This window comes from Falco naumanni, chromosome 10, assembly GCF_017639655.2.
Source record: "Falco naumanni isolate bFalNau1 chromosome 10, bFalNau1.pat, whole genome shotgun sequence".
NCBI classification, from domain to species: Eukaryota; Metazoa; Chordata; class Aves; order Falconiformes; family Falconidae; genus Falco; species Falco naumanni.
In genome coordinates this window covers 21,360,828-21,382,961 of record NC_054063.1, presented here as the reverse complement: position 1 = coordinate 21,382,961, position 22,134 = coordinate 21,360,828, and the positions used below count along the sequence as shown (strand labels likewise).

At 66.4% G+C, this 22,134-nt stretch overlaps 3 protein-coding genes across 3 annotated transcripts; 2 read left to right on the top strand and 1 right to left on the bottom strand.

Moving 5' to 3' along the window:
* Window positions 1-526: 526 nt before the first annotated feature.
* Window positions 527-2,950, bottom strand: LOC121095088 (WAP four-disulfide core domain protein 2-like). The gene is made up of 5 exons (XM_040609459.1): window positions 2,816-2,950; window positions 2,462-2,602; window positions 1,988-2,128; window positions 1,510-1,902; window positions 527-647 (listed from the first exon to the last, which is right to left on the bottom strand). Exons 1-5 carry the CDS (start codon window positions 2,904-2,906, stop codon window positions 631-633), a joined length of 783 nt encoding a protein of 260 aa, XP_040465393.1. The 5' UTR covers window positions 2,907-2,950; the 3' UTR covers window positions 527-630.
* A 6,037-nt stretch (window positions 2,951-8,987) lies between these two features.
* Window positions 8,988-11,096, top strand: LOC121094788 (WAP four-disulfide core domain protein 2-like). The gene is made up of 4 exons (XM_040608854.1): window positions 8,988-9,179; window positions 9,419-9,556; window positions 10,639-10,791; window positions 10,888-11,096. The coding sequence occupies exons 1-3, from the start codon at window positions 9,092-9,094 to the stop codon at window positions 10,788-10,790; spliced, it is 378 nt and encodes a 125-aa protein (XP_040464788.1). The 5' UTR covers window positions 8,988-9,091; the 3' UTR covers window position 10,791; window positions 10,888-11,096.
* A 1,268-nt stretch (window positions 11,097-12,364) lies between these two features.
* On the top strand, window positions 12,365-21,288 carry LOC121094821 (keratin-associated protein 16-1-like). The gene is made up of 7 exons (XM_040608893.1): window positions 12,365-12,737; window positions 12,808-12,963; window positions 13,114-13,257; window positions 13,667-13,807; window positions 14,075-14,218; window positions 20,840-20,986; window positions 21,080-21,288. The coding sequence occupies exons 1-7, from the start codon at window positions 12,365-12,367 to the stop codon at window positions 21,286-21,288; spliced, it is 1,314 nt and encodes a 437-aa protein (XP_040464827.1).
* The last annotated feature ends 846 nt before the right edge of the window (window positions 21,289-22,134 follow it).

Below are 22,134 nucleotides of genomic sequence, written 5' to 3'. Positions count from 1 at the left end.
ACCCTGCACCCACGCCAAGCTCCAGGCAGCAGCAGGAACATGGCAGCTCCCAGGACAGGCACTGGGACCAGCCAGCACTGCAGGACGAGCAGGGAAGGACACGAGGCCTCGTCCCCAGCCCAGAGCCCAGCTGGCAGCAGGCTGGCATGGGGACAGGTACCCATGGCCTGTCCCACACCCAGCACAGCAGTGTGACTTGCCTCCCCCGGCCGTGCTCTCCTCAGGCATTAAGTAGCTGGAGGTGCTTGGCCAGGGCGGGGGGGCTGTCCCTGCGGGGCCACTGAGGGCCCAGGAAGGGGCCATGTCTGGGAGGGATGTTTCACACCAGAGCCAGCACTGCCCAGCTCCATGCAGCCACACGAGGTACCGGGGTCACTGCCACAGCTGCCTGCCACAGCAGGGGCCAGGCTGAGGCCAGGGTTTGGGCTTACAGCACCAGCACAGGTAGACATGGCTGGGAAGGGAAGCAGGAAGGCACTGGGGAGCATGTGGAGCTGTGGGTCAGGTGAGACAGCGGAGACTGGGCTGCTGCAAGCCAGGCATCCTGGCAGCTTTATTGTATGGAGCAGAGTGGCACTCCAGACCCTGGCCCCCGGGGCTGCCAGCCCCACTGCTTTCTCCTCCGTGGTGTCACTCTTTGGCTCTCCCTGGGTGACAAAAGGGGACAGTGAGGCGGGAGTTGCAGGCAGGGTAGGGGAGGCACTAGGGTGCTGGTACTGGGGAGCACAGCTGGCCCTAGACCTGCTGCTGCACTCACTCCTGGTGCATTCACCCCTCAGCATCTGCCCCCCAGCCCCAGGCACAGGCTGGCCCCTGGCCCACACCCCCAGGGACATGGCACTGCCAGGAGCAGCTCTTGTGGTTCCAGTGTTGCACAGACACAACCACCATGCCAGGGAAACCAAGCAGCCACAGTGGCTGTTAAACCACCAACAGCTTCAACCACCAGTGGTAACACTCAGGAACAATGTCACAATCAGACAAGTGCCCTCACAGTGCCACCCCCCTGCCCAGGCCACCGTGGCTCTGCCAGCTCTCCCAAATGCCCACCCTGTGCCAAATGCATTCAGCAGTGGTGTGGGAAGGCAAACTGCAAGAGCAGGCTTTTCTCCCAACCCGTGCAGGCTGAGCACCTTGGTGGTCAGGTTTCCTACTTTGATAATCAGGCTGCAAAATTATGATTACTAACATTATTGCCTGGCTGACCAAAGATGACGCCAGCTCCCAGGACAGAGCTGTGAGCTGCTTGAAACCACCCAGCATAAACACCTGGAGACCCCAGGCTGCACACTGGGGCCCAGGGATACGGTGTGCCGGGGTGAGGGGGGATGCTGCTGCTTTCCCTGCTGTGGTAAGGCTGCCCTCGCTCCGTGGCGAGGCCAGCAGACCCTCTAGGTCTGGCTGCCTGGCTGCAAGCAGTACAGCTCTGTGCTCCCACCCCATGCCAAGCCCCCACCTCTGCCCAGGCAGGGGCAGCCCAGTATGGCCCAGTCCAGCCTGTACTCTCACCCAGTTGCTGGCAGACTTGCTGGCACTCCTCCACCGTCCTGAAGTTGTTGGCATTCCCCTGACAGCCACCGTAGATGAATGGCTGGCAGGTCCCTGTGGCAGGGTTGTAGGCATAGCGACGGAAGAGTCCCCTGCATGGGCCATGCACAGGCGGGAGATGACAGATGTCACCTGAGGACACAGGGCCTTTGGAGGCAGCAGGACCCAGGCGGTGGTCCCAGCCGGTGGGCAGGTGCCGGGCTGTGATGTGTTTGTCCGGAGGAAGGCAGCCGCGGCCGCAGCCGGTGAAGCAGCACTTCTCACGGTGGGGACAATCGGTGTCATCACTGCAGGAGCTGTTGCAGGGGGCGAAGGTGTGCAGCACCCTCCTCTTGGGGCAGACGCCCGGTTTGGCTGTGGGTGGGAAGGACACCGGCTCACGCATGGGGTCTGTCCTGGTTGTGGCCCCCCTCCCGCCAAGCCCCCCAGCTGCCCTTACCTGGCACCGGCTGCGTGCAGTGGACGTGGCAGCCCATGCTGCAGCACTTCCCGCTGCCTCTGCACTCGCTGTCGCTGCCACACTCCACCAGGCAGATGGTCACCAGGCCGGGCTTGGGCCGCGGGCAGGAGCCCCTCTTGGCTGGGGGTTGCCAGTAGGGTCAGGACCCCACCAGCCCCTGCCTACTCCCACCGCCCAGCCAGCCGCGGGGTGCCCACCTCCGGGTCTTGCCGGCAGGGAGCGACGGGCACCCCTGCCACCCTTCGCCAGGGGGGCTGGGGGCCGGGGGAGCAGCCACCCCCGCCGGCCCCTGCGCGGGACGCAGCCCCCAGGCAGTGGCTCTCGCATGAGCCCGGCCAGGCCACCAGGCCAGGCCAGGCGGGGCGCGGGTCTGGCAGGGCTGCAGCCCCCCCCCCCCCCCGAGGGCAGAGCACGGGCTCGTCGGGGGCTGCTGGGGAATGGACACCCCCTCACCTCCAGCGGGCAGCCGGCACTCCCGCCCGCAGCCGGTGCTGCAGCAGCGCTCGCTGCCCGGGCAGTCGCCATCCGAGGAGCAGAAGCTGTCGCAGGACTTCAGGGGGGTCCCGCTGGGTGGGGGGCACTCGCCGTACTTCCCTGGGAGGGCGGGCAGGGGGTTACGGGGTGCAGGCAGGGCCCCCCAGCCTGGGCAGCGCCCCCCCACCCCCCTCCCCTTGCACGGCTCGGTGCCGGCGGGAGAGGCGGGACGCGGGGGGACACCTCCCCGACCCCCCCCGGAGGCCCGCTCGGCCGCGGGCTCTGCAGCAGGTGGCCCACGCAGCGCACCCCGGCCGGGGGACCGGGGCTCACCTGGCAGGCTGTGCCCCGAGGCCAGCCGGCAGTGGCCGGGCGGGCCCGGGGGCAGCAGCAGCAGCAGCAGCGGGAGCAGCCCCGGCTTCATGGCGCTGCCCCCGCGCCGCTCGCCGCCGCTTAAGTACGGCCCGGGACCCCCGGCCCCGGCCCCGGGCCGGCAGAGCGCCCCGCGACGGTCCCCGCCCCCAGACACGGGCCCGGGGCTCCCGGAGCCCGGCCCCGCTCCCCGGCCCGGCCCGCTCCGGCGGAGCAACAGCCTCCTCTGCCGGCCGCCCCCCGGAATGCCGCGCCGGGATCGGGCCCGCTGCCCACGGAGGCCACGGAGCGGCGAGACACGGCGGGTGGGAGCACAGGGGGGGCCGCGCAGCCCCAGCCTCAGCCCCAGCGCAGCACGGCTCGGAGCGGGCAGCGGGCAGCTGGCAGGGAGCGGGCAGGGAGTGGGCAGTGGGCAAGGAAGGAAAGGGGCTACGGGCAGGGAGCAGGCAGCAGGCAGGGAGGGGGCCGTGGGCAAGGGAGGGAAAGGGGCTACAGGCAGGGAGTGGGTTGCAGGCAGGAAGCAGGCAGCGGGCAGGGAGGGGGCTGCAGGCAGGGAGGGAGCTGGGGGTTTGGAGGTACAAAACACGGGCCAGGGGACAGAAGCAGGAGGACACACCAGGCTTCATGCTGCTCTGTGCTGGCAGGACTTGAACACACTGTCATTAATGGCACACAGGTATGCACCGTAACACAGGGCAGGCACGCAGCAGCTGGGTAAGAAAAGGTGCGAGGCCAAAGCCTTACAGAGCGAGGAGCCGCCAGCACCAACCAAAGCAACCAGGCGCGACTCGGCAGAGGCTGATGACTTCCTGCATCACCACCACGGTACTGTGGCATGTGCGGTGTCGGGGCAAAGGTGCCACTCTGAGGGACCCCTGGGTACATAAACTGTGACGGACTGCTTTCACAGCCCCCGGTTATCTTCCTAATGGTTCCCTTTGTTTCAGACTAAGAGTTTCTGTAGCAACAAGTGCATTTGGCCACTTGGAGCAGGGATGACGCAAACAAGAATTTCCAAGTGGGGAAATAACGATCGTTGAGCTGTAAAACCCCGTATGAGACCGCAGAGGTCACGTCTGCCTCAGCACAAACACACCTGCTCCCAGCTGGGCTGGTCTCACAACACCCCCCCCCCGGAGGAGCATCTCCCCCCTCGCCCCACCCCATACACCCAGACCCTGGCCAAGGCCTTTCTCTGCAGCTCCAGCTCCAGCAGCGGATAAGCCCCTTCCACTAGCCCCTTGAAAAACCAGGTCCTGCCCCTCTCCACCCACTGCGGCCACGGGCTGCCCCCCATGCCTGGCTACAGCACTGCCAGCCCCCCCCCCCCCCCCAGGCTGCCACTGCCCGACCTACCGGCAGCACCTGCCTGTGCCCTTTGCCATTTGGTGGGGCACAGTGCCAGCACCGCTACAATTCAGCAGCATGAGGTGCCACGGCATGGACCCTCCGTCAGGGATGTGCGCAGCCTGGCCGTGCCCTGCACTGTGTGGGATGGGGAGCAGGGAGCAAAGGTCCTGCTTGGCAGAGTTTCGGGGCGTGGCAGTGGGAGCACCGAGGGGTCTCTGCCGGCACCGAGTACACCTCACCCGCGTCACGGTCACCCTTCGCACGCTTGGCTGCACCAGGCTCTCTGTGACCTCCCCGCACCGTTGACCTTGGGCTCCCCTACCCCGTCCAGGGCTGCCTCCCGCCGGTCCCGGTGTGCAGTGAGGTGAAAGGCAGCCCCGGTGCTAACCCCGGCAGAGCACCCATCTGCTGGGACACGTCTGCAGCCGGCTGACGTGATGGCACCCAGACACCCGCCTGTCCCCACAGAGGAATGGTGCTCAGTGCACGGCGCACAGCAGTGGGTGTGCCCAGCCTGGCACGTCGCACAGGCTTCCCACGCTCTGCTCCCCCCGAGGTCACACTTGCCTGCGGGGACCGGCTGGCTGTCACCCACAGCTCCGCGGGCAGATGCAGCAGGATGTGGGCACACTGCCAGGCTGCCTGCCACCCCAGGGGAACATCCTCCTGGCTCAGTCCCCCAAGGTTCCTGTCCCATAAACTTGTCTACTCAATTGTCACACCAGGACAGTGCTTGACATCTGCAGCATGGAGTCCTGCAGCTCGGTGAGACTAGTTGCCCTCTGCCCCTGGCTTGTGAGCCTCCCCCAGCACCCCCGGCTCCTGCAGCCATGGGAAGAAAGTCCCATCTGTACCCTCTGGGCCACTCAGGACGTACCAGCCTTCCCCCTGTCCCCTCTTTCCCAAGCCGGAGAGTTTCAGCCTCTTCCTCTGGGCTCCCCATGGTGGTGGGGGCAGCCCTGGCCCATGGCCATGTCTCCCTTTCCCCCGGGGAGGGTGCTGTTGGGTGCTGATGTCCCCACCCTGGGTGCAGCCTGGCTGCTGGGGCTGAGGCGAAGCTGTGGTAAATGATTTCTCAGGCAATAACACATTGTGGGGCTGTTGCTGCCTCGGGCACAACTGTGAAACACAGTGAGAGTTTCGGCACCCAAAGGTTATGTGTGCGGCAGCCCCTCCCCGGCCCCACATGGATATAAACCCCCACTGACCTGCACTGGCCATCCAGCACCCGTGGGGAGCACCATGAAGTCTGCTGGCATTCTGCTCGTGGGCATCCTTGCCCTGTGTGCCCAGCTGCAGCCGGCCACTGCAGCTGCCGGGGGCATGGGTGAGTGCTTGGGGGGCATGGGGCACCTGCGTCCTGCTGGCTCTCGGGGTGCTGCGGGACTGGCTCAAGCCATGCTCAGGACCACATGAGATGAGCAGGTAAGACCAACCACACCAGCACAGAGCTCCGGGGCACCCCATGCACCACCACCAAGCCACGAGGCTCCTGCTCTGCAGCACGGAGAGGGACCACCGAGACCTGGGCCGTGTGGGCAGTGCGGGCAGCATGGGCAGGCAGGAGGTCTTGGCAGCAGCAGCGGGACGCGGCAGTACGGTGGGAGCTCTCCCACCCATGGGGTGCACTGGCCCTTCAGCTGCCAGGCGGGTGCATGGCTGGACCCCAAGGAGGTCAGATAATTCCCCGTGCGTCAGAGCATGCGCGCAGTGCGGGGACCCCGAGTTGCTGACTGCCGGGGACTGAAGTCTCCCAGAGGAAGGGACATTCCTCTCTACTGCTGTCCCCTGCTTTCCCCGCTCCGTGCTGGCAGTGGGAGGCCAGCTAGCCACCCAGGGGCACTTTGCCTGGTCCAGCAATGCTCCCCTTTTAATCATTGACCACCCTTCCTCAGCAGGCAGGGAGACGTGACTCCAGCACCTTCACCCGCAGGGCTTGGGCACAGCTAGCGTGACCGGGCTCAGTGGTGGCAGGCACTGCCACCCAGGGATGCTGCAGGGAAGAGCCTTCGGGGTCAGGCTTGGGGCTGCTGATCCCACGTCCCCAGCCAGATGCTCCCTGCCTTGGCACGAGGACAGCTGCCCACAGCCTTGCTGGCAGAGCCTCATTCCCCACAGCTGCCCCCAGCCTCTGTTGAGGAAGCACCTGGCAGAGCCAGGGTGAGGACAGCAGCATCCCAAATGCCATGCAATGGGGACAGGAGCCAAAGCATTTCTGTCTCCCGGAAAGTGACACTGAATGTGTGGGCTGGGGCCACTGGCCCTGCCACCAGCACGTTCAGTCACTCTGCAGCTGCTCCAGGTGGAAGGGGGCAGCTCCAGCTGGATTGGCTACTCAGCAGCCAGCCAGGCACACTGGGCCACAACCTTGGGAAAACCCGCCAGTGCCCATGCTGTGCCCCACAGCTCGCCTTCCTCCATGGTTTCCCCCTCATCTTCTGCCACAAGTCCATTTCTGGGCTCCCATTTGCTCCTGTCCAGCTGCTCTGGTGCAGCCCAGCTGCTGGCATCTCTGCTTGCATCCTCCCAGCTCTGGCTGCTCACCATCAGCACCAAGGACATCACACGTGCTGGGGCAGAGCAATTACAGGGTCAGACCAGGGCAATCACCCTCAAAAGTCAAGTGCCGCTGGCAGCGGTGCTCAGTCATGGTGGGACACCAAGGCAGCCCCTGCTCTAGCAGTGGGGACGGTGCTGCTGGGAGGGCAGTGTCAGACTGGAAGCACTGCTGCTGCTCCAGGAAAGCTGCCGCTGGGTCTGGGCAGGCTCTGTCCCTGTGCAGCACGGGCAGGGACAGCACTGGTCCCTCGCCTACATCCTGGAGAGCTGTGCTCACACCACGCAGGCGACACTCACACTTGCAGCAGTCACATTGCCGCCCCTGGTCGCTGGAGCACTGTGCCCTGGCCCTGGCACAGGGGTTACTGGGCTGCAACACAGCTGTCTTTATACAGGGAGTCTTGACGTTGCCCCCGGGCTAGAAACACCAGCCCAGGCCAGTTCCCCAAAGCGCTGTCCCCATTGGGGCCTGGCCACATGGGCATAGTGGGAGTATCCTGGCCAGCCTGAGCATGGCCAGGTCCTGGCAGCCTCCCTGGCAGCTTCACGGCACCCAGCCCAGAGGGCACAGGGACAAGGACTGCCCTGCTGCTCTCCCCGCTGCCCCAGGCCCTTCCCCCATCCCCACACATCATCCCACACAGCTGACGGCAGCAAAGTGCGGAGTGGCGGCTGGGCAGGCGGCAGGGCTGTCCACACCAGCTCCTGTTCCTGCATAAACACCCGTAGCAGGGAGGGGACCAGAGGCAAAGGCAAACATTTACTGATTTACTGCCACGCTGCTCCATGCCACATTGTTGACTGTGGGGTTAAATTACCTGGAGACGGATGCCGGCAGAGCAGACACCAGCTCATGACTTGTGGCAGGGACTGTGTCCCTGGTCCCATGTACCTCTGACCCATGCAGGTCTGCGGGATGCTCCAGCCCAGACCTAGGGCTGCCCCTGGAGCCTCTGCCAGCAATGAGGGCATGCCACTGGGGATGGGGCAGGTCTCACCCCCCCCCACCCCATGCAGGAGAGGCTCAGCTTGCGACCATGCCCAGGATGGGGCCCAGGGAGCTGGGATGCTCTGGGATTGCCCCCCAGCAGAGGGGTCCAGCTCATGCCCCCCAGCCAGGCAGCACTGGCACCATACATAATGGCCCACGTCATGATGGCAGCCCAGCAACCTAAGGCATTGAGCCAAAACTGGGAGCTGCAAGCAAAGGGGCCAGGTTCCTCCTGGCCCCCCTGTCGCAGTGCTGAGCTGCTCCCCTTCTGTCAGCAGCTCTGGAGGAATTAAAGCCACCACTGACAGCGCCTGCGCCAGGCAGCCATCACGGGTGATCTGGGCCTTTTGGCTGGCTGGGCCTATCCAAACACGTCCTGGCTTGACGCTGCCAGGTGCCACGAAGCATCCCAGCCTGGTGGAGGGCAGCGCATGTGCCGTGGGAGGGGTATCCCGGAGAGCTGCCACGCCGAGGGGCTCTGGGTCCATACAGCCCCCCGCACTGCCATGCCCCGGGGCACCAGGGGTGCAGCCAGAACGTGCCAGTCACTCGCTCCCTGCCAGCCACTCGCCCAACTGGCACTGCCAGGTGGTGCGGGCTCCATCCCCCAGGGCTGCTGGAGGCTGCAAGGACAGTGGGGGCCGTGGGACAAGGCTGCGGCTGGGCAGAAGGAGCTCCAGTGGCTGCCGGGGAGGTGTAGGGAAGCCCCAGGGCAGGCACCTGCCCGGAGGCACAGGCAGCATGGAGGGCTCTTCAGTTGAGGAGTAAAAGCCTGGGGAGAAGTGGCTGGAGCAGGAGCTGGGCGAGCAGCAGTGGCAGGGGAGCCACAGGCCCCGTCCATGCTGCCGGCTCATCCCGGCCTCCAGGCATCAGTGGCCCAGGCTGGGGGCTCCGTGGAAGCTCGTGACCATGGCCAGGGCAGTGGCAGGCTGAGTCGGAGCAGGGACAGATTCCCCGTCCCTGGAGCACCCGCGCCGGCCGCGCTCCCCGCTGGCAGTGCCAGCCACGTTCCCGCACGCAGCTGCACGGCCGAGCCCCGCGGGGCCATGACGGCCCTGTGCCCGTGTCCCGACCGCTCCGGGCCGCAGCTGGTGCCGGTGTCTGGCTGCTCTTCCTGCCCAGCCAGTTCTCAGCATGGCCGCCCGGTCCCTGGTCGGCAGCCAGCAGCGGCAGATACCTGATACTCGGGTTGTGCAAGCGCGAAGGGGGAGCCTGGCCCTGCCCGGCCCTTGGAGCCACCCGGAAGGCTGAGCCCTCTCCCGCCCGCCGGCCCCACCTGGAGAGGAGCTTAAAGGCCGGCCGGGTGGCCCCGCAGGCGCAGCGCCGGCTCCCGCACCATGCCCAAGGCCCGCAGCGTGCTCGTCCTGGCCGGGCTCCTGGCTCTCTGGGCAGAGCTGCCTCCAGCATCCGCCCAGAATGTCACCAGTGAGTATGAGCGCACGGCTCGGCACAGCTCGGCTCGGCACGGCTCGGCACGCCCCGGGCGAGCAGCCAGGATCACTCCCAGCACAGGGGCCTGCTGGGGTGGGGGCCGGGGCTCAGCAGCATCCCTGGACCCAGCCCCGGGGCCGGCAGCAGCATCTCCCGCCTCGGGCCGGCAGCCCTCACCCTGCCACGGCCCGGCAGCCCCGGCACCTGCCCACGCCCTCACCTTTGCCTTGCAGCAAAAGCCGGCGTGTGCCCGGACCCGGCGACGACGGAAGCGGTGAACTGCACGGTGGGGTGCCAGTCCGATGGCGACTGCGAGAGCACCCTCAAGTGCTGCCCGGCGGCCTGCGGCAAGGCCTGCCAGAAGCCCGACGGTAACGCTCCCTCCTGCTCCCGGCCCTGCTGCCTGGGGCCGGAGCCGCTGCCGGAGCCGACAGCCTATCCCAGCCGGCAGCACCGGGGCTCCAGGGTGCGGGAGCAGCCGCAGGCCTGGGCGGCTGCTGTGGTTGCGCATCTGGCTGCAGCGCGGTTACCAGGGGCTGCGTGGGGAGCCCAGTAGGGTTGGGGTGTGCTGCTGCTGGGCCACGCTCACCCCTTCCTCCTCCCACAGACACAGGCGTTGAGTAGACGCCTCTGAATGATGCTGGGGCCAGTGCTGAGGGCAGGGGCCTGCGCCGCTCCCCCTCCCAGACCTCGTTCCCCACTCAGCCTCGTGGGTGGCCACCAGCCCAGGACGTGGTCACTGTTCTGCCTCTCAACCCCGCACCTGGGAAGAGTCTCCCAACAGGGTCATCCCCGGCCCTGTGCTGGCCACAGCCCCACAGACACCCAGCTGAGTACGCTTGCCATGCGGTCCTGCAGGAGAGCAGCCCCAGGTGACGGGAGCAGGCGTTGAGATCTTCAGCTGCAAAAGCATGGATGTGAACCTCCATGGCCGCCTGAAAGGACAGAACTGGCCTGGCTGTGCACCTGGGGGACAGTGTGGTACAGAGCTGGGAGCCCAGTGCTGGTGGCAGGCAGCAGGATGGCGAGGCAGGGGCCCCATCCAGCTAGGGCACAGGCCATCTGTGGGGCTGAGCACACATGCCATGAGCACACAGCTGGGGCTGTCCACGGTGGCAGTGGGGGAAAGTGGGGCCAAGGCTGCTGTTGGGGCCGTGTGCTGCAGCTGCGCATCCTGTGCTGACCATGCACTCCTGAGCAGGAGGCTGAACACAGGGACTGCGGGGGGCCACAATGCCACATGGCCTCCTCGACATGTCCCCATCGGGTCAGGCTGTCAGGAGCACCAACAAGCAGTGCTGCAGGGTGGGGGAGCCACTGGCTGGCACAGGGATCCTTCCCCCGTGGCAGCCGGGGGCTAGGGCCATGCCTATGGCTCCAGGAACTGCAGGGTCAGCCCTGCCCCTCATGCCGAGGCTGGCAGGTCTCAGGCTGTGTCCCTTCACCTTTTCAGAGAAGCCTGGCACCTGCCCACCTGTCAGTCCAGGGATCCCCATGCTGGGCGTTTGCACAAACCAGTGCAAGACGGATTCCAACTGCTCCGGGAGCCAGAAGTGCTGCAGGAATGGTTGCGGCAAGGTCTCCTGCGTGACACCACTCCACTGAGGTCAGTCGGGCACCCACCAACCCCAGGGATCCTGCAGCACCCATGCCACAGCATCCACATGCCCGTCCCACTCACAGCCCTCTGCTCCTTTTGCAGGCACGGCCGCCTCCTGCCAGCCCAGCCACAGGGAAGCTGCTGCCCAACGCGAGTCCCACACGCCCAGGCCCCGGCCCTGCACCGTCCTCCCCGGTCTGGCCACGCTCCCAGCTCGGAGCCTTCAGCCTCAGCTTCCTCCCCGGGGTCCCCTGCTTGGGGTGCACCGCAGCCCCTGGCACTGTCACCAATAAAGCAGCCTCTCCCTGCCACTCCTGTGGCCGCCTCTGTGTCCCGCTGCACTCCGGTTGGACAGCCGCCCTGCCCGCTCCCAGCCGCATCCTGCCCACCACAGCTGATGCTGGGCACTGGTGCTGGGACCAACTGGAAGGGCTCCACATGACAAGCGTCAGTGCTGTCTGGCTGCACTGTGTCTCCAAGAGTCCCCAGCCTGTGCCGCTGCCTGGGGCTGCCCCACAGCCCCACAGCCCCGTGGCCCGGGCTGCCCCAGGGCACTGTCTCCTCTGCTTTTGTGCAGACACGTGCAGAGCGGGGCCGTCAAGGTACAGCCATGGCCACATCCCATCAGAGTGGAGCTGCTCTCTGCTCTGCAGTGGCCAGGGGACAGGGAGACTGCCAGCATGTGCTGTTACATGAGCATCACCCAAATCTGCTCCTGCCCCACACGCACCCAGCCCAGCAGTGGCATGTTGCCCACGACAGAAGGCTGAAGGAGCCGTGGGCAGTGAAGCCCACACACCTCTGCCCCATGCCTGCCCCTGCCCCCTCCCTCCCCTGCCTTCTCGGAGCTGTGCCCCACTCCTGCTCCTGCCCCACTTTCCATGGCAACTCCCGCTCCCTGCAGGGCTCCTGGCACCCCGGCCTTCCTATGCCTGCCCTGCTCCCAGCCCCCAGGACCAGAGCAAGCAGTTCCACCTGCCTTTGAGAGGCCAGCACCCCCAGAGCCCCCTGCCAAAGGCAGGGGACAGAGCACAGCTGTCCCCCAGGGTAGAGTGAGCCCCACGCCCTGCCCAGCACAGCCTGTTGCCCATTGCTGGTTCCTCATCTCCCTGCGGTGTGGATGCAGGCTGGTGCCCCCCAGCTCAGCACCATCGCCCTCTGCAGCAGCTCTCCCTGCTCCGTGTGTGCCGGGAGGCAACAGGCAATGCTCCCTGGGCCAGACCAGGTGGACACTGGGGACCAGGGGCAGGACGCTGCTCCCCTCTGCCCCATCACTGCTCACCACCAGGGAGTGCAGGCACCGGGGCTCTGGGAGCGCTGACTGTCCCCCTGGCTCAGCTGCTCACGGGTCACTGGTGATCTGGAAAAGGTGTGCTGCAGAGGATGCGCCAGCCATGGGCTGCAAGCCCAGTGCTGTCCCGGGAGTCTCCCCTGAGCTGGATTGTTCATGCCCGGCACTCCCACGGTCCTGACACGGTGATGCCATGGGAAGGAGCAGCTCAGTTTGGCCAGCCCCACCCCAGCAGTGTTTAAATCCTGTCCAGTGGGCTCGGCGGCACAGCTCCCCGACAGCAGCGCAATGCTGGGCGAACGCACCCTCCTCCTGGTGCTCTTGGCACTGTTCATGGAGCTGCTACCTGCCCTGGCCCAGCAGCACCATGCTGGGGACCAGGGCACTGCCCCTATGGTCATCCCAGCACCGCGCTGGGCCCTGCAGGGACGCTGGCCCCTCGCCGCCTTGCCTGCCCCCGGCAAAGTGGGCAGGTGTCCAGCGGGGGGGAGTGGAGCCCCACGCCCCCACAGACTATACTGCTTCTCCGACCACAGCTGCCCCGGCGCTGAGAAGTGCTGCCAGAGCAGGCAGGTCAGGACCTGCCTCCTCCCCACTGCAGGTACCGCTGACTCCCACCGAGAGGTGCCAGTATGGGGACTGGGTGGTGGGTGGGATGCGGGCAGGGGCTGGTGCCCGTGTTGGGTGCCCCTAATGCAAGCCTCGCTCCCTGGGCACGTGGCTGCACAGAGCATCTCCCTCTGCAGAGAGCCCAGGCTACTGCCCCCATGCCAGCAGCAGCAGAGGTGTGACCTGTGGGATGAGCTGCCACAATGACACCGCATGCAGCCCTGGGGAGAAGTGCTGCATTCGCGGCTGCTGCGCCCGCTGCATGCGTGCCGAGCCAGGTAAGGTGGTTGGGTGTACCCATGCCAGGCTGAGGTTGCCATGGGACAGCCCCATGGATCTGTGGTCCCCCATCACTCTGTGGGGGACCCATAGGCGGTGCAGGGACAGGCTGGCTGCACGCTGAGACCCAAGCCTCTCCTCCCCTCCAGCCAAACCTGGCTTCTGCCCGTGGAAGCGTGTCCAGAGGAGAGCCACTGCCTGTCCCAACCGCTGCACCGATGACCGGGACTGTCCTGGGGACCACAAGTGCTGCTTCTCTGGCTGTGGGCTGGCCTGCACCCCCCGGGACACAGGTACAGCCTTGCCATCCCTCCCCCCGGCGCCGGCACTCACCAAACCTGCATCCCCCACCCAAGTGTGTCTGGCACTGGCACTGCCCATGACTGCCTGTGGCTGCCCCATAGCTGCCCCGTGGCTCTCCTGTGTCCACCCCACACCCCTCCCCAGCGTGTGCCTGGCTATGCCACCAGACCAGTCTCAGTGGCCGTGCCCGGCCGAGCCATCCAAGGCCCTGGGCAGCGTGTGCTGCCAGCTGCAGCTCCCAGTGCTGCACGCCCACCTGGGGCACAGCCCCAGCCCTCATAAGTGAGCAGGACAAGGGGCAGGATTAAGACTGAGGCCATGCCAGGAGTGGGGCTGGGGGAAGCAGGATCCCGGTGCAGCCACCATCCCCGTTGTCACCAGGGAGCCGCCATGCCACAGTGAAGCCCGGCGCGTGCCCCGTGGTGCTGCGGGGCTCCCTGGGACCCTGCCTGGAGCTGTGTGATGCTGATGGCAACTGCCCTGGGGCCACCAAGTGCTGCACCACTGGCTGTGGCCACATCTGCAAACTGCCCACCAAAGGTAAGGCTGTTGACACCCTGTGGGGCTGAGATCCCCCGTGTCCCCTCCCTGCCTTGTTCCAGGCTGAGCCTCGCCAGCCAGGGCTGGCACACCCTTGGCTGCACCCGCCATCCCCAGGGGCTGCCCCTCACCATGACCCTCCCGGGAGGGAATGGGAGAGTGGGGGCCCAGCTGCTGTCCCTGTGGGGTAGGAGCTGGGTGAGGGGCTTACCTCTTGGTGGGAGGGCACACACACCCCTCACTCCTCCCTCTCTCTGCATGTGCCAGTGCGGCCCGGGCTCTGTCCCCCCATGGCTGATGGTGACCAGGTGGCTGAGTGCCTCCTCCTGTGCCTGCAGGACAAGGATTGCCCCCCTGGCCAGAAGTGCTGCCCGCAGGGCTGCGGCCGGGCATGCGTCCCTCCACTGTGGGGTAAGACCCCCACAGCCCGCCACCTCCTGCGCACAGCAGCCCGGGCCACCGCACAGGTCTCAGTGTTGCAGTAGGTCCAGCCTGGAGGGGACTGAGGGGGTCCCGGGCACCCCAGGGTCCCCCCATCCCTCAGAGTGGGAGCACCCATCCCGCACTGACTGCCTCACCTATCTCTTCCAGGCACAGCCTAGCCCTGGCTGGGAAGGGCTGCACCAGGAGCTGCCGTTTCGGTGCCGCTCCCCACCCCGCTGCCATCACACCCCTGTGAGCGAGCAGAGGTGCTGCTGCCAGCAGGGCCGGCTGACCCCATGCTCGTCCCTGTGCCAGACACTCTGCACCACCAGCAAGATGGCACCAGCATTGCTCTGATGGGTCCTGTCCGTGGTCCCCAGCACCCCCAGCCCCTCCCAGCCGTGCCACCGAGGGCTGCCTGCTGCCCACACCACCCCACACCACGCCAAGGCTCCTGGCAGCCTGGGCACAGAGGCAAACCCTGGCATCCCTGTTGGCCCCAGCTGCTTCACCACTGAAACAGAATAAACCAGCACATGGCTGCTTTCTGCTCCGGGCCACCATCCCTGTGCTCTGCTGCAGCTCCCCAGGAGGCACAGGCAGCCCGGGGCCATGCACAGGCGGGGAGGTGCAGGCAGGCACGCGGCAGCTGTCCCTGCAGGCAGGTGCTGCCCTGGGGCAGGGAAAGGCTCCTGTTTCCATGCGGGTACCCTCCAGCCACCATCACCCTATGGTGACTGTCCCATGGGCCCGGGGGGCCGCATGATGTCCCCTTAGCTGTCATGCTAGAGTGCAGAAACCAGTTCCCTTGGATTCCTTGCACCAAGGAAGGGCTCATTTGCATCCCAAAGTGTGAAGACCTGGTTGGAAAAGCAGTCATGGGTCGGGGTGGATAGAGCACCTGGACAGGGGAGGGGGCAGGGAGCAGCACCCACATGCCAAGGGCCAGTAGGACCTGCTCGCTCCCCATTCCCAGCCCAGCCCTGTCACTGGGCTGGGACACTGAACTGGCCCGGGACACCTCTCCTACCTCATGGTGCAGGACCTGAGTGGTCCCATTCAACACCTGCCTGAGCTGTGCCATGGCTGTGGGGTGGCACAATGGTGGCCAGCTCAACAGACCCCCTCTGGCTGCTCCTGCTGCTGTGCCCGGGCCAAGCTGTGGGACATATCCATGGCCCCCAGGCTGGGCAGGCAAGGGGCAAGCAGGGCTGGAGGGAATCCCAGGTAGGGGGTGGCAGTGGCTGCAGCAGGGATGGGGCTGTGTGCGGCGGGGGACAGAAGCTGCCTGACCCCACCTGCCCTCCACAGCCCCACAGGTCACCCTGCCCTGAAAGCGGGGCTCAGCCAGAGATAAGGATGGCTGGCGGGGCGCCGGTGGGTTCTGGGAACTGCCCCTCCTCCTGCTCCTCCTGCCCACAGCACAGCCAGCCTGCCGTGGCTGTGGCCCCAGCACCCCGGGCATCCCTGCCAGAGACTTTAAACCCAGCCCCAGCTCAGCTCTGGACACACATGACATCCCTGGCAGCACCATGAGGCCAGGGGGCTTTCCTCCTCCTGGGTCTCCTTGTCATCAGGGCAGAGCCGGGCACTGCACCAGAGGAGAAGGGTGGTGACTACCGGCAAGCAAACCTGGCAGCTGCCAGGCACAGGTGTCCTGGGGCCAGCTCCGTGCACTCCAGCCCCACTGTGCCCCTGCCCAGCACACACTGGCACTGCCTGGCACATGCTGGTGGGGACCGTGTCCCAGCCAGCTGCAGTGCCTGTGGCACAGCCCTACTGCCCCAGGGAGCCCTCTCCTACCCCAGGCTGCACGGGCACATGTGCACCCCCAGCACCCCACACGCACACCCAGCACCCTGTACGCGCAGCTGCCAGCACCCCGGGGTGCTACGTGTGGCAGGGGATCTCCCGGCCTCCCTGGGTGCCGCGCACAGACACTGGCAGACCTAGATCTGGGAGGTCTGTGCGCACAGAGCCCAGTGCCCAGCCTGGTGCCAGGGAGGGGGTCTCTGGGAAGAGTTAGGGCTGCGTGGTAAAGGTGGGCATGAGGGGGGTGCTGGCAAGGGCAGGCAGGGTCTGGGGCTGCACAGACCCCCACATCTGCAGCCCTGCAGCATCCGGGCCCTACCCTTCACCCCTCTCATCCCTTCCCCACCCCTGCATGCAGCCCCCAGCCACTGGTGCAGACCCAAACCCTGGCGAAGGGACCTGGGTTGTGGGTGCCGCTTCCTGGGCACAGACCCCCGCTGCCAGGGCCTCCCACTGTGGGTGTGATGCCGCGGGCGGTTGTGCCCAGCTGCAGCACGGCTCTGCCCTCCCCAACACAACGGCTGGGTTCCTTCTTTGTTTTAACCAAACAGCTGCTGTTTGGAGTGAAACCTCCCGGCAGAGTCTCTGTTTGCAGCCCAAACAGCACAGCCCGGCCAGGAGCCAGCAAGGGGTGTTTGCAGAAACTGCTGCTCCTGTGACATCTCCCGGATGGCAGGCAGGACCTAGGCACAGGCGCCAGCTGGAGCTCACCCACGCCTGTGGCAAAGGCAGGGCTGTCCCAATTTTCCCAGCGTGGCCAAGGTGAGCACAGGGTGCCAGGAAGAGGAGGGGAAGGAAGAAGAGGAGGAGGAAGCAGCTTGCAGTGAGGATGCATGGGGCAACATTATGCTCAGCGATGGATCCTGACCTCCAGCTGGTGCTGCCTCGGTGCTGTCTTCCCACTGGCAGGGCCGGCAACACTCCTTGTGGCACTTGTTGCCTTGTGAGGGCACACACAGCCCTGTGCCGTGCCGTGCTGTGCTGTGCAGGTCTTGGTGTGGGGGTACGGCAGCCCTGGGGCTATCCTGCAAGGGATTCTCCAGCCCCCCTCCAACCAGTCCCTCTCCTGCCATGGCAGCAAGGCTGCTGCACTCCAGGCTGTGCCAGGCAGCCCCGGGCATTGCCATCGGCTGGTCACTGCTGTGCCAGAGAGGGGTGGTCACTGCGAGCCCTGAGAGGCTAAGCTCCTGCCAGGACCCTGTCCCCACAACTGTGCTCCCCACTCCAGTCCCCTGTGTCCCCCCCAGAGGGAACCCATGCCCCATGCCCTGGGAAGTGGAGGGCAAATAGCTCTGCTGCCTGGTGCTGCCTTGACGCTGCCGTCCCACTGTAGGGGAGCCCCAGAAGCCGGGGAGGTGCCCGCGGGACTTCATGCGCTGCCTGCACCTGGATCCCCCCCTGCACCAATGACTCCAGCTGCCCCAGCTGGCACAAGTGCTGCCCCTGGGAGTGCCGGCTCCACTGCACCCCCCCGGCAGAAGGTATGGTACAGCACGGCTATGTGCACCTCCTCTGCCCAGGGCAGCCAGCATCCTTCTCCCCCCTCCCTGCCTCCATCCCTGTGCCATTCCCACCACACAGAGCAGCTCTCTGTGCACTGCTGGCAGCCTCCTGCCCACGGCTCCTAAGGCCGACATGGGGCATGTGGAGGGGTCCAGCCAGGGGCAGGCAGAGGGGTCTGGGCAGGGGCAGGTTTCCCGTCGCTGCCCATGGACACGGTCGGTGCAGCCTCACCTCTTGGCCCTGTGCCATTTGGCACTGCAGAGAACCCTGGTGCCTGCCCAACAGCAGCCCCTGAGGGGCTTTTTTACCCCTGCCCCTTCCCCTGCCTGGAGGACAAGGACTGCCTGGGAGCGCAGAAGTGCTGCCCACTGGGCTGCAGCCCTGCCTGCCTGGAGCCCGGGCAGGGTAAGGCGTTCGTGGCAGCCGGCTGGGAGCACGGCAGCGGAAGAGCCCCAGCTCATTGTGGGGCAGCCACAGGGACCCTCTGTGCTGTAGGTGTCTGCCAGCTCCTCGCCACCACGGGCCCTTGGGGCGGCCGCATGCTGCTTCCCCTGCACCGGCAGCTCCTGGCAGCTGCAAGGGAACCCAGTGGCAGGACATAGCTGCCGAGTGCTGGGGGTGTGTGGGCCATGGCAAGGGGCCAGGGAGCCCCAAGCACGGGCAGGGCAGCTGGTTGGGGATGCTGAAGCCTCACAACCGCCTCTGCTCCGCCAGAGCAACCCAAACCTGAGGAGTGCCCCACAGTGCAGCCAGGGCTGGTGGGGCCGTGCTGGGAGTGGTGCCGAGGCGACAACGACTGCCGTAACGAGCAGAAATGCTGCAAGAGCAGCTGTGGCAGCAGCCAGTGCCTGCTGACAGCCCCAGCTGGCGAGACAGGATGGGATGGGCAGTGCAGGCAGGGCTGTGGCTTGGGGACCAGGGGTGATGCCACGTGGCTGCAGCCACCCTGAGGCACAACGGGAGCCCCCTTGCCCCATGCTCACCACAGTGGCCTTTGCCAGGACTGGTGGGGCTGGCAGGAGAGCCACTGCCTGTCCTCAACTTCTCACTGCTGTCCCCAGTGAAACCTGGCACCTGCCCCATCAGCCCCTCACTGGACACTGAGCCACCGTGCTGGGACCCTTGCACCCAGGACACCGACTGCCCCGGCAGCGCCAAGTGCTGCCCCATCACCTGCAGGCTCACCTGCCTGGCTGCACTGCATGCTGAGCCTGGCTGTGCCAGGGGCCAGTGCTACCCCTGCCCGGCTCCCTCCCCGTGCCAGGGCCTCCTGTCAACATGGTGCTGTGGGGGGCAAGCGCTGCCGGCAGGGCTGCCGCTTTGGCCATGCACCAGCATTGCCCAGATGCGCACAGGGGGACACAGAGCTAGGGGATGTGGTGCCACCAGGGTGTTACCTGCAGTAGGCAGAGAGCGGCTGGGGTGGGGACCCACTGTGCCACTCCCAAGCAGGCACTGGGGTGGGAAGGGGATGGTGAAGCCACCCTCCAGCGAGGCCACCTTCCAGCAAGGCCACCATCCTGCCCTCACCTCTTCCTTGCCAGCGCTGCTGGCCAGGCCCTGCTCCATGGTGCAGAGGATGCCAGCCCTGCCCCAGCCACCCCGCAGCCCCACCACCAGCAGAGGTGCCACCAGGACCAGGACTGTCCCCTATCTGAGGTGTGCTGTCACCAGCAGTGCAGCCGGGAGTGCCACGCATGGCAGCCGAGGTGAGTGGGATGGGAGCCGCCCCAGAGCTTCAACAGCTCTGCCTGCCCCGGACCTGTGCCTCTGAGTGGTGCCAGGAGCTGAGGGGATGGGGACCCTGGCAAAGCAGAAGGGAAGGGCTGCAGGGACCTGCAACCTGGCCACCTTGGGGTCCCCGGTGCCAAGCTGCCCCGTACCGTGGTTGGGACCCCTCAGCCTATGCAAGGCAGACACTGCCCCAGCCCCACTGCTGCCTGTGTTGCAGAGCGGCACCAGTGGAAGAGCTGCCGCAGAGATGGAGACTGTCCACGCCCGGAGACGTGCTGCCAGCACCAGTGCAGCCCAGAGTGCCACACCGAGGCAGCAGGTGAGCGCCACAGCCGCAGCCGCAGCCGCAGCCAGAGCTGGGGTGCCACACTGCCTCCTCTGCTGCTGTCCCAGTGAGGGCTGGGGTGGGAGGGCGTGGAGCAGGGCTGGGTGAGAGCCTGGGACTGGTGGAGGGGACAGATGTGTCCTGGTCCTTGCTGGCATCCCTGGCCCTATGTGCAGCCTGAGCCATTTTCCTCACAAGGCTCCCCACATCCACGCCAGCCTGGCAGGAGGGCACATGCCAGAAGCACAGAGACTGCAGCGGCAGGGAGACGTGCTTGCAGCGGCCGGTGCGCGGGGCTGTGCAGTGCTGAGCACCAAGGTGGGACATGGCAGGCAGCTGAAACTGGCGAGCCCCGGGGGAAAGGGTGCCTCCTCTCCACAGTCCCCGTGCCCCTCGGCAGAGGGGTCTGGAGCCAGCCCCGTCGCTCCTGTGGGAGGAGATGCTGCAGCATTGCTGCGGGGCAGAGCCGCGCCGTGGTGCCTGATCCCCCGGGGCTGCAGTGCCAAGGGGGCCGCGGTGCCGAGGGGACTGTGGTGCCGAGTGGCCCCCACGGGGGTGGCTGGGCTGTGGTGCGGGTCTGTGCAGCTGTGCCAGGGGCACCACAGCCGCCCTGTGCTGTACCCTGCAGGGAAGGCCAGCTTCTGCCCAGCCCATGCCGGGCTGCTTCCCAGTTATCACTGCAGAGCCTGGTGCCGGCACGACACCGACTGCACCGGCACGGACAAGTGCTGCCGGCGTGGCTGCGACTACCCCTGCCTGCCCCCGTCCCGAGGAGTGAGCTGCTTGGCCCTGCGCTGGGCGGGGAAGCAGTGGGCAGGGGTCCCCCCTGGTTCCAGTCACCTCCCCATGTCCCCAACCCTGCTGCCTCCTGCCCCCCAGAGAAACCCGGCATCTGCCCCCTGCCCAAGGAGGCGCGGACCACCACGGCCCCATGCAGCAGTGCCTGTGCCGGGGACTGGCGGTGCCCAGGGCCTGAGAAGTGCTGCAGCAGCAGATGTGGCTACATGTGCTCAGCCCCAGAACCAAGTGAGGGGAGTCACTAGGCCAGTGGTGCAGCATGCTGCTGGGCACACTGGCACACCTCCTGTGGGGCAGGATGCAGAGCAGTGCTGCCACCGGGCAGGCGCTCAGGCCCCCTGGGGTGCAGCCAGCAGGGTGTCCCAAGGCTCCAGGAAGGTGGGTGCCCACAGCGCCGGGGGGTGCCTGCCCCACCTGCCCCTTCCTGCCCCTCTCAGACAAACCCGGCGAGTGCCCGAAGGTGAGGCCACAGCAGATGTCGGAGCCATGCGTGGAGGAGGACTCCTGTGCCCATGGCAGGGACTGTCCCCAGCAGAAGTGCTGCTTCTCCGGCTGCGCCATGCGCTGCACCCGCCCTGCCCGAGGTGAGCATGGGCAGCCTGGCCACCAGTACGGGGCAGCAGCATGCGAGCGGGGCTGGGACCCTGCACCCTTGCCTGGGTCCCCTCCTCCTGTAGATCACCCTGGGGAGTGCCCTCGGGCAGAGCCGTGCTGGGACCCCCGGTGCAGGCATGGGAGCCAGTGTCTGGATGACGGTGTCTGCCGGCAAGAGGAGAAGTGCTGCAACACTGGCTGCACTTGGGAGTGCGTGGCCATACCCAGAGGTAGTGGGAGCAGCCTGTCTAGGGAGGAGCTGGCCACCAGCCCCCTGAGAAAAGCCAGGTAACAGCGGGTCACCGTGCCCCTGCAGAGAGCCAGGACAGAGCTGGCAGCAGGTGTGTGGAGGAGTGCGAGGCTGACTGGCAGTGTCCCCGGGGACAGAGTTGCACCCACACTGGCTGTGGCCACATTTGCATGGACAGCCACGTAGGTGAGATGCAGCTCAGCTAACCAAGACCCAGGCACTGCCCTGGGAGCCGTGGGTGCTTCCCAGCCAGGTGCCCCTTGGCGGTGTGCTCCAGAGGGGGAGTGTGCCCTGTCCCTCGGGGCTGTGGGGTGTGCCTGGACATCTGCAGCCTGGACAAGGAGTGTCCCTGGGGCTACAAGTGCTGCAGCAATGGCTGTGGCCATGTCTGCATGCGAGTGCCTAGTGGTAAGGGGGCCCAGGGCCACCGAGTCAGGGCGGCACCAGGACACACAGGGTGCCAGCCAGACCTGCATGAAGGTCACAGCCCTCAGCATGCTTACAGCTCGGCATCACCGCAGGGCTGGTTCGTGCTGCTGCCCCATCACCTTGCTCACAGCAGAGATGGTCTTTTGGGGTGAGGAGACCCGAAGGGACACAGAGCGAGATGAAGCTCTCACCAGAGCTGGCCATGCTCAGCTGCAACTGTGGCCGCTGGTCCCTTGCCCCCACAGATTCAGGGCTCCCTAAAAACACATCCTCCTTTTCAGATGCTGCATGACAGGAAAGCAGCTCCTCCATGGCAGGAAGACACTTTTGTTAGGGGACACAGGACAGCCACCAGCCCTCGCTGACCTGCCCCCTCTCCACCACCTCCAGCAATAAAGCACATATGTGGCCGCATCCAGCTGCCCCTGAGTCTCAGCAGCATTGGGCTGCCCCACCAGG

What these genes read in the sequence shown, in the direction of transcription:
- LOC121094821 (XM_040608893.1), top strand. Translation starts at nt 12,365, where the DNA reads ATGCTGGGCGAACGCACCCTCCTCCTGGTGCTCTTGGCACTGTTCATG. An exon ending in CTGCACCCCCCGGGACACAG is followed by an intron (nt 13,258 to 13,666) that starts GTACAGCCTTGC and finishes GCCATGCCACAG; the next exon opens with TGAAGCCCGGCGCGTGCCCC. An exon ending in ATGCGTCCCTCCACTGTGGG is followed by an intron (nt 14,219 to 20,839) that starts GTAAGACCCCCA and finishes TGCCCCTCTCAG; the next exon opens with ACAAACCCGGCGAGTGCCCG.
- LOC121095088 (XM_040609459.1), bottom strand. Translation starts at nt 2,906, where the DNA reads ATGAAGCCGGGGCTGCTCCCGCTGCTGCTGCTGCTGCTGCCCCCGGGC. An exon ending in GTGCCGGCTGCCCGCTGGAG is followed by an intron (nt 2,129 to 2,461) that starts GTGAGGGGGTGT and finishes GGCAACCCCCAG; the next exon opens with CCAAGAGGGGCTCCTGCCCG. An exon ending in CTGCACGCAGCCGGTGCCAG is followed by an intron (nt 1,903 to 1,987) that starts GTAAGGGCAGCT and finishes TCCCACCCACAG; the next exon opens with CCAAACCGGGCGTCTGCCCC.
- LOC121094788 (XM_040608854.1), top strand. Translation starts at nt 9,092, where the DNA reads ATGCCCAAGGCCCGCAGCGTGCTCGTCCTGGCCGGGCTCCTGGCTCTC. An exon ending in ATCCGCCCAGAATGTCACCA is followed by an intron (nt 9,180 to 9,418) that starts GTGAGTATGAGC and finishes TTTGCCTTGCAG; the next exon opens with CAAAAGCCGGCGTGTGCCCG. An exon ending in GGCCTGCCAGAAGCCCGACG is followed by an intron (nt 9,557 to 10,638) that starts GTAACGCTCCCT and finishes TCACCTTTTCAG; the next exon opens with AGAAGCCTGGCACCTGCCCA.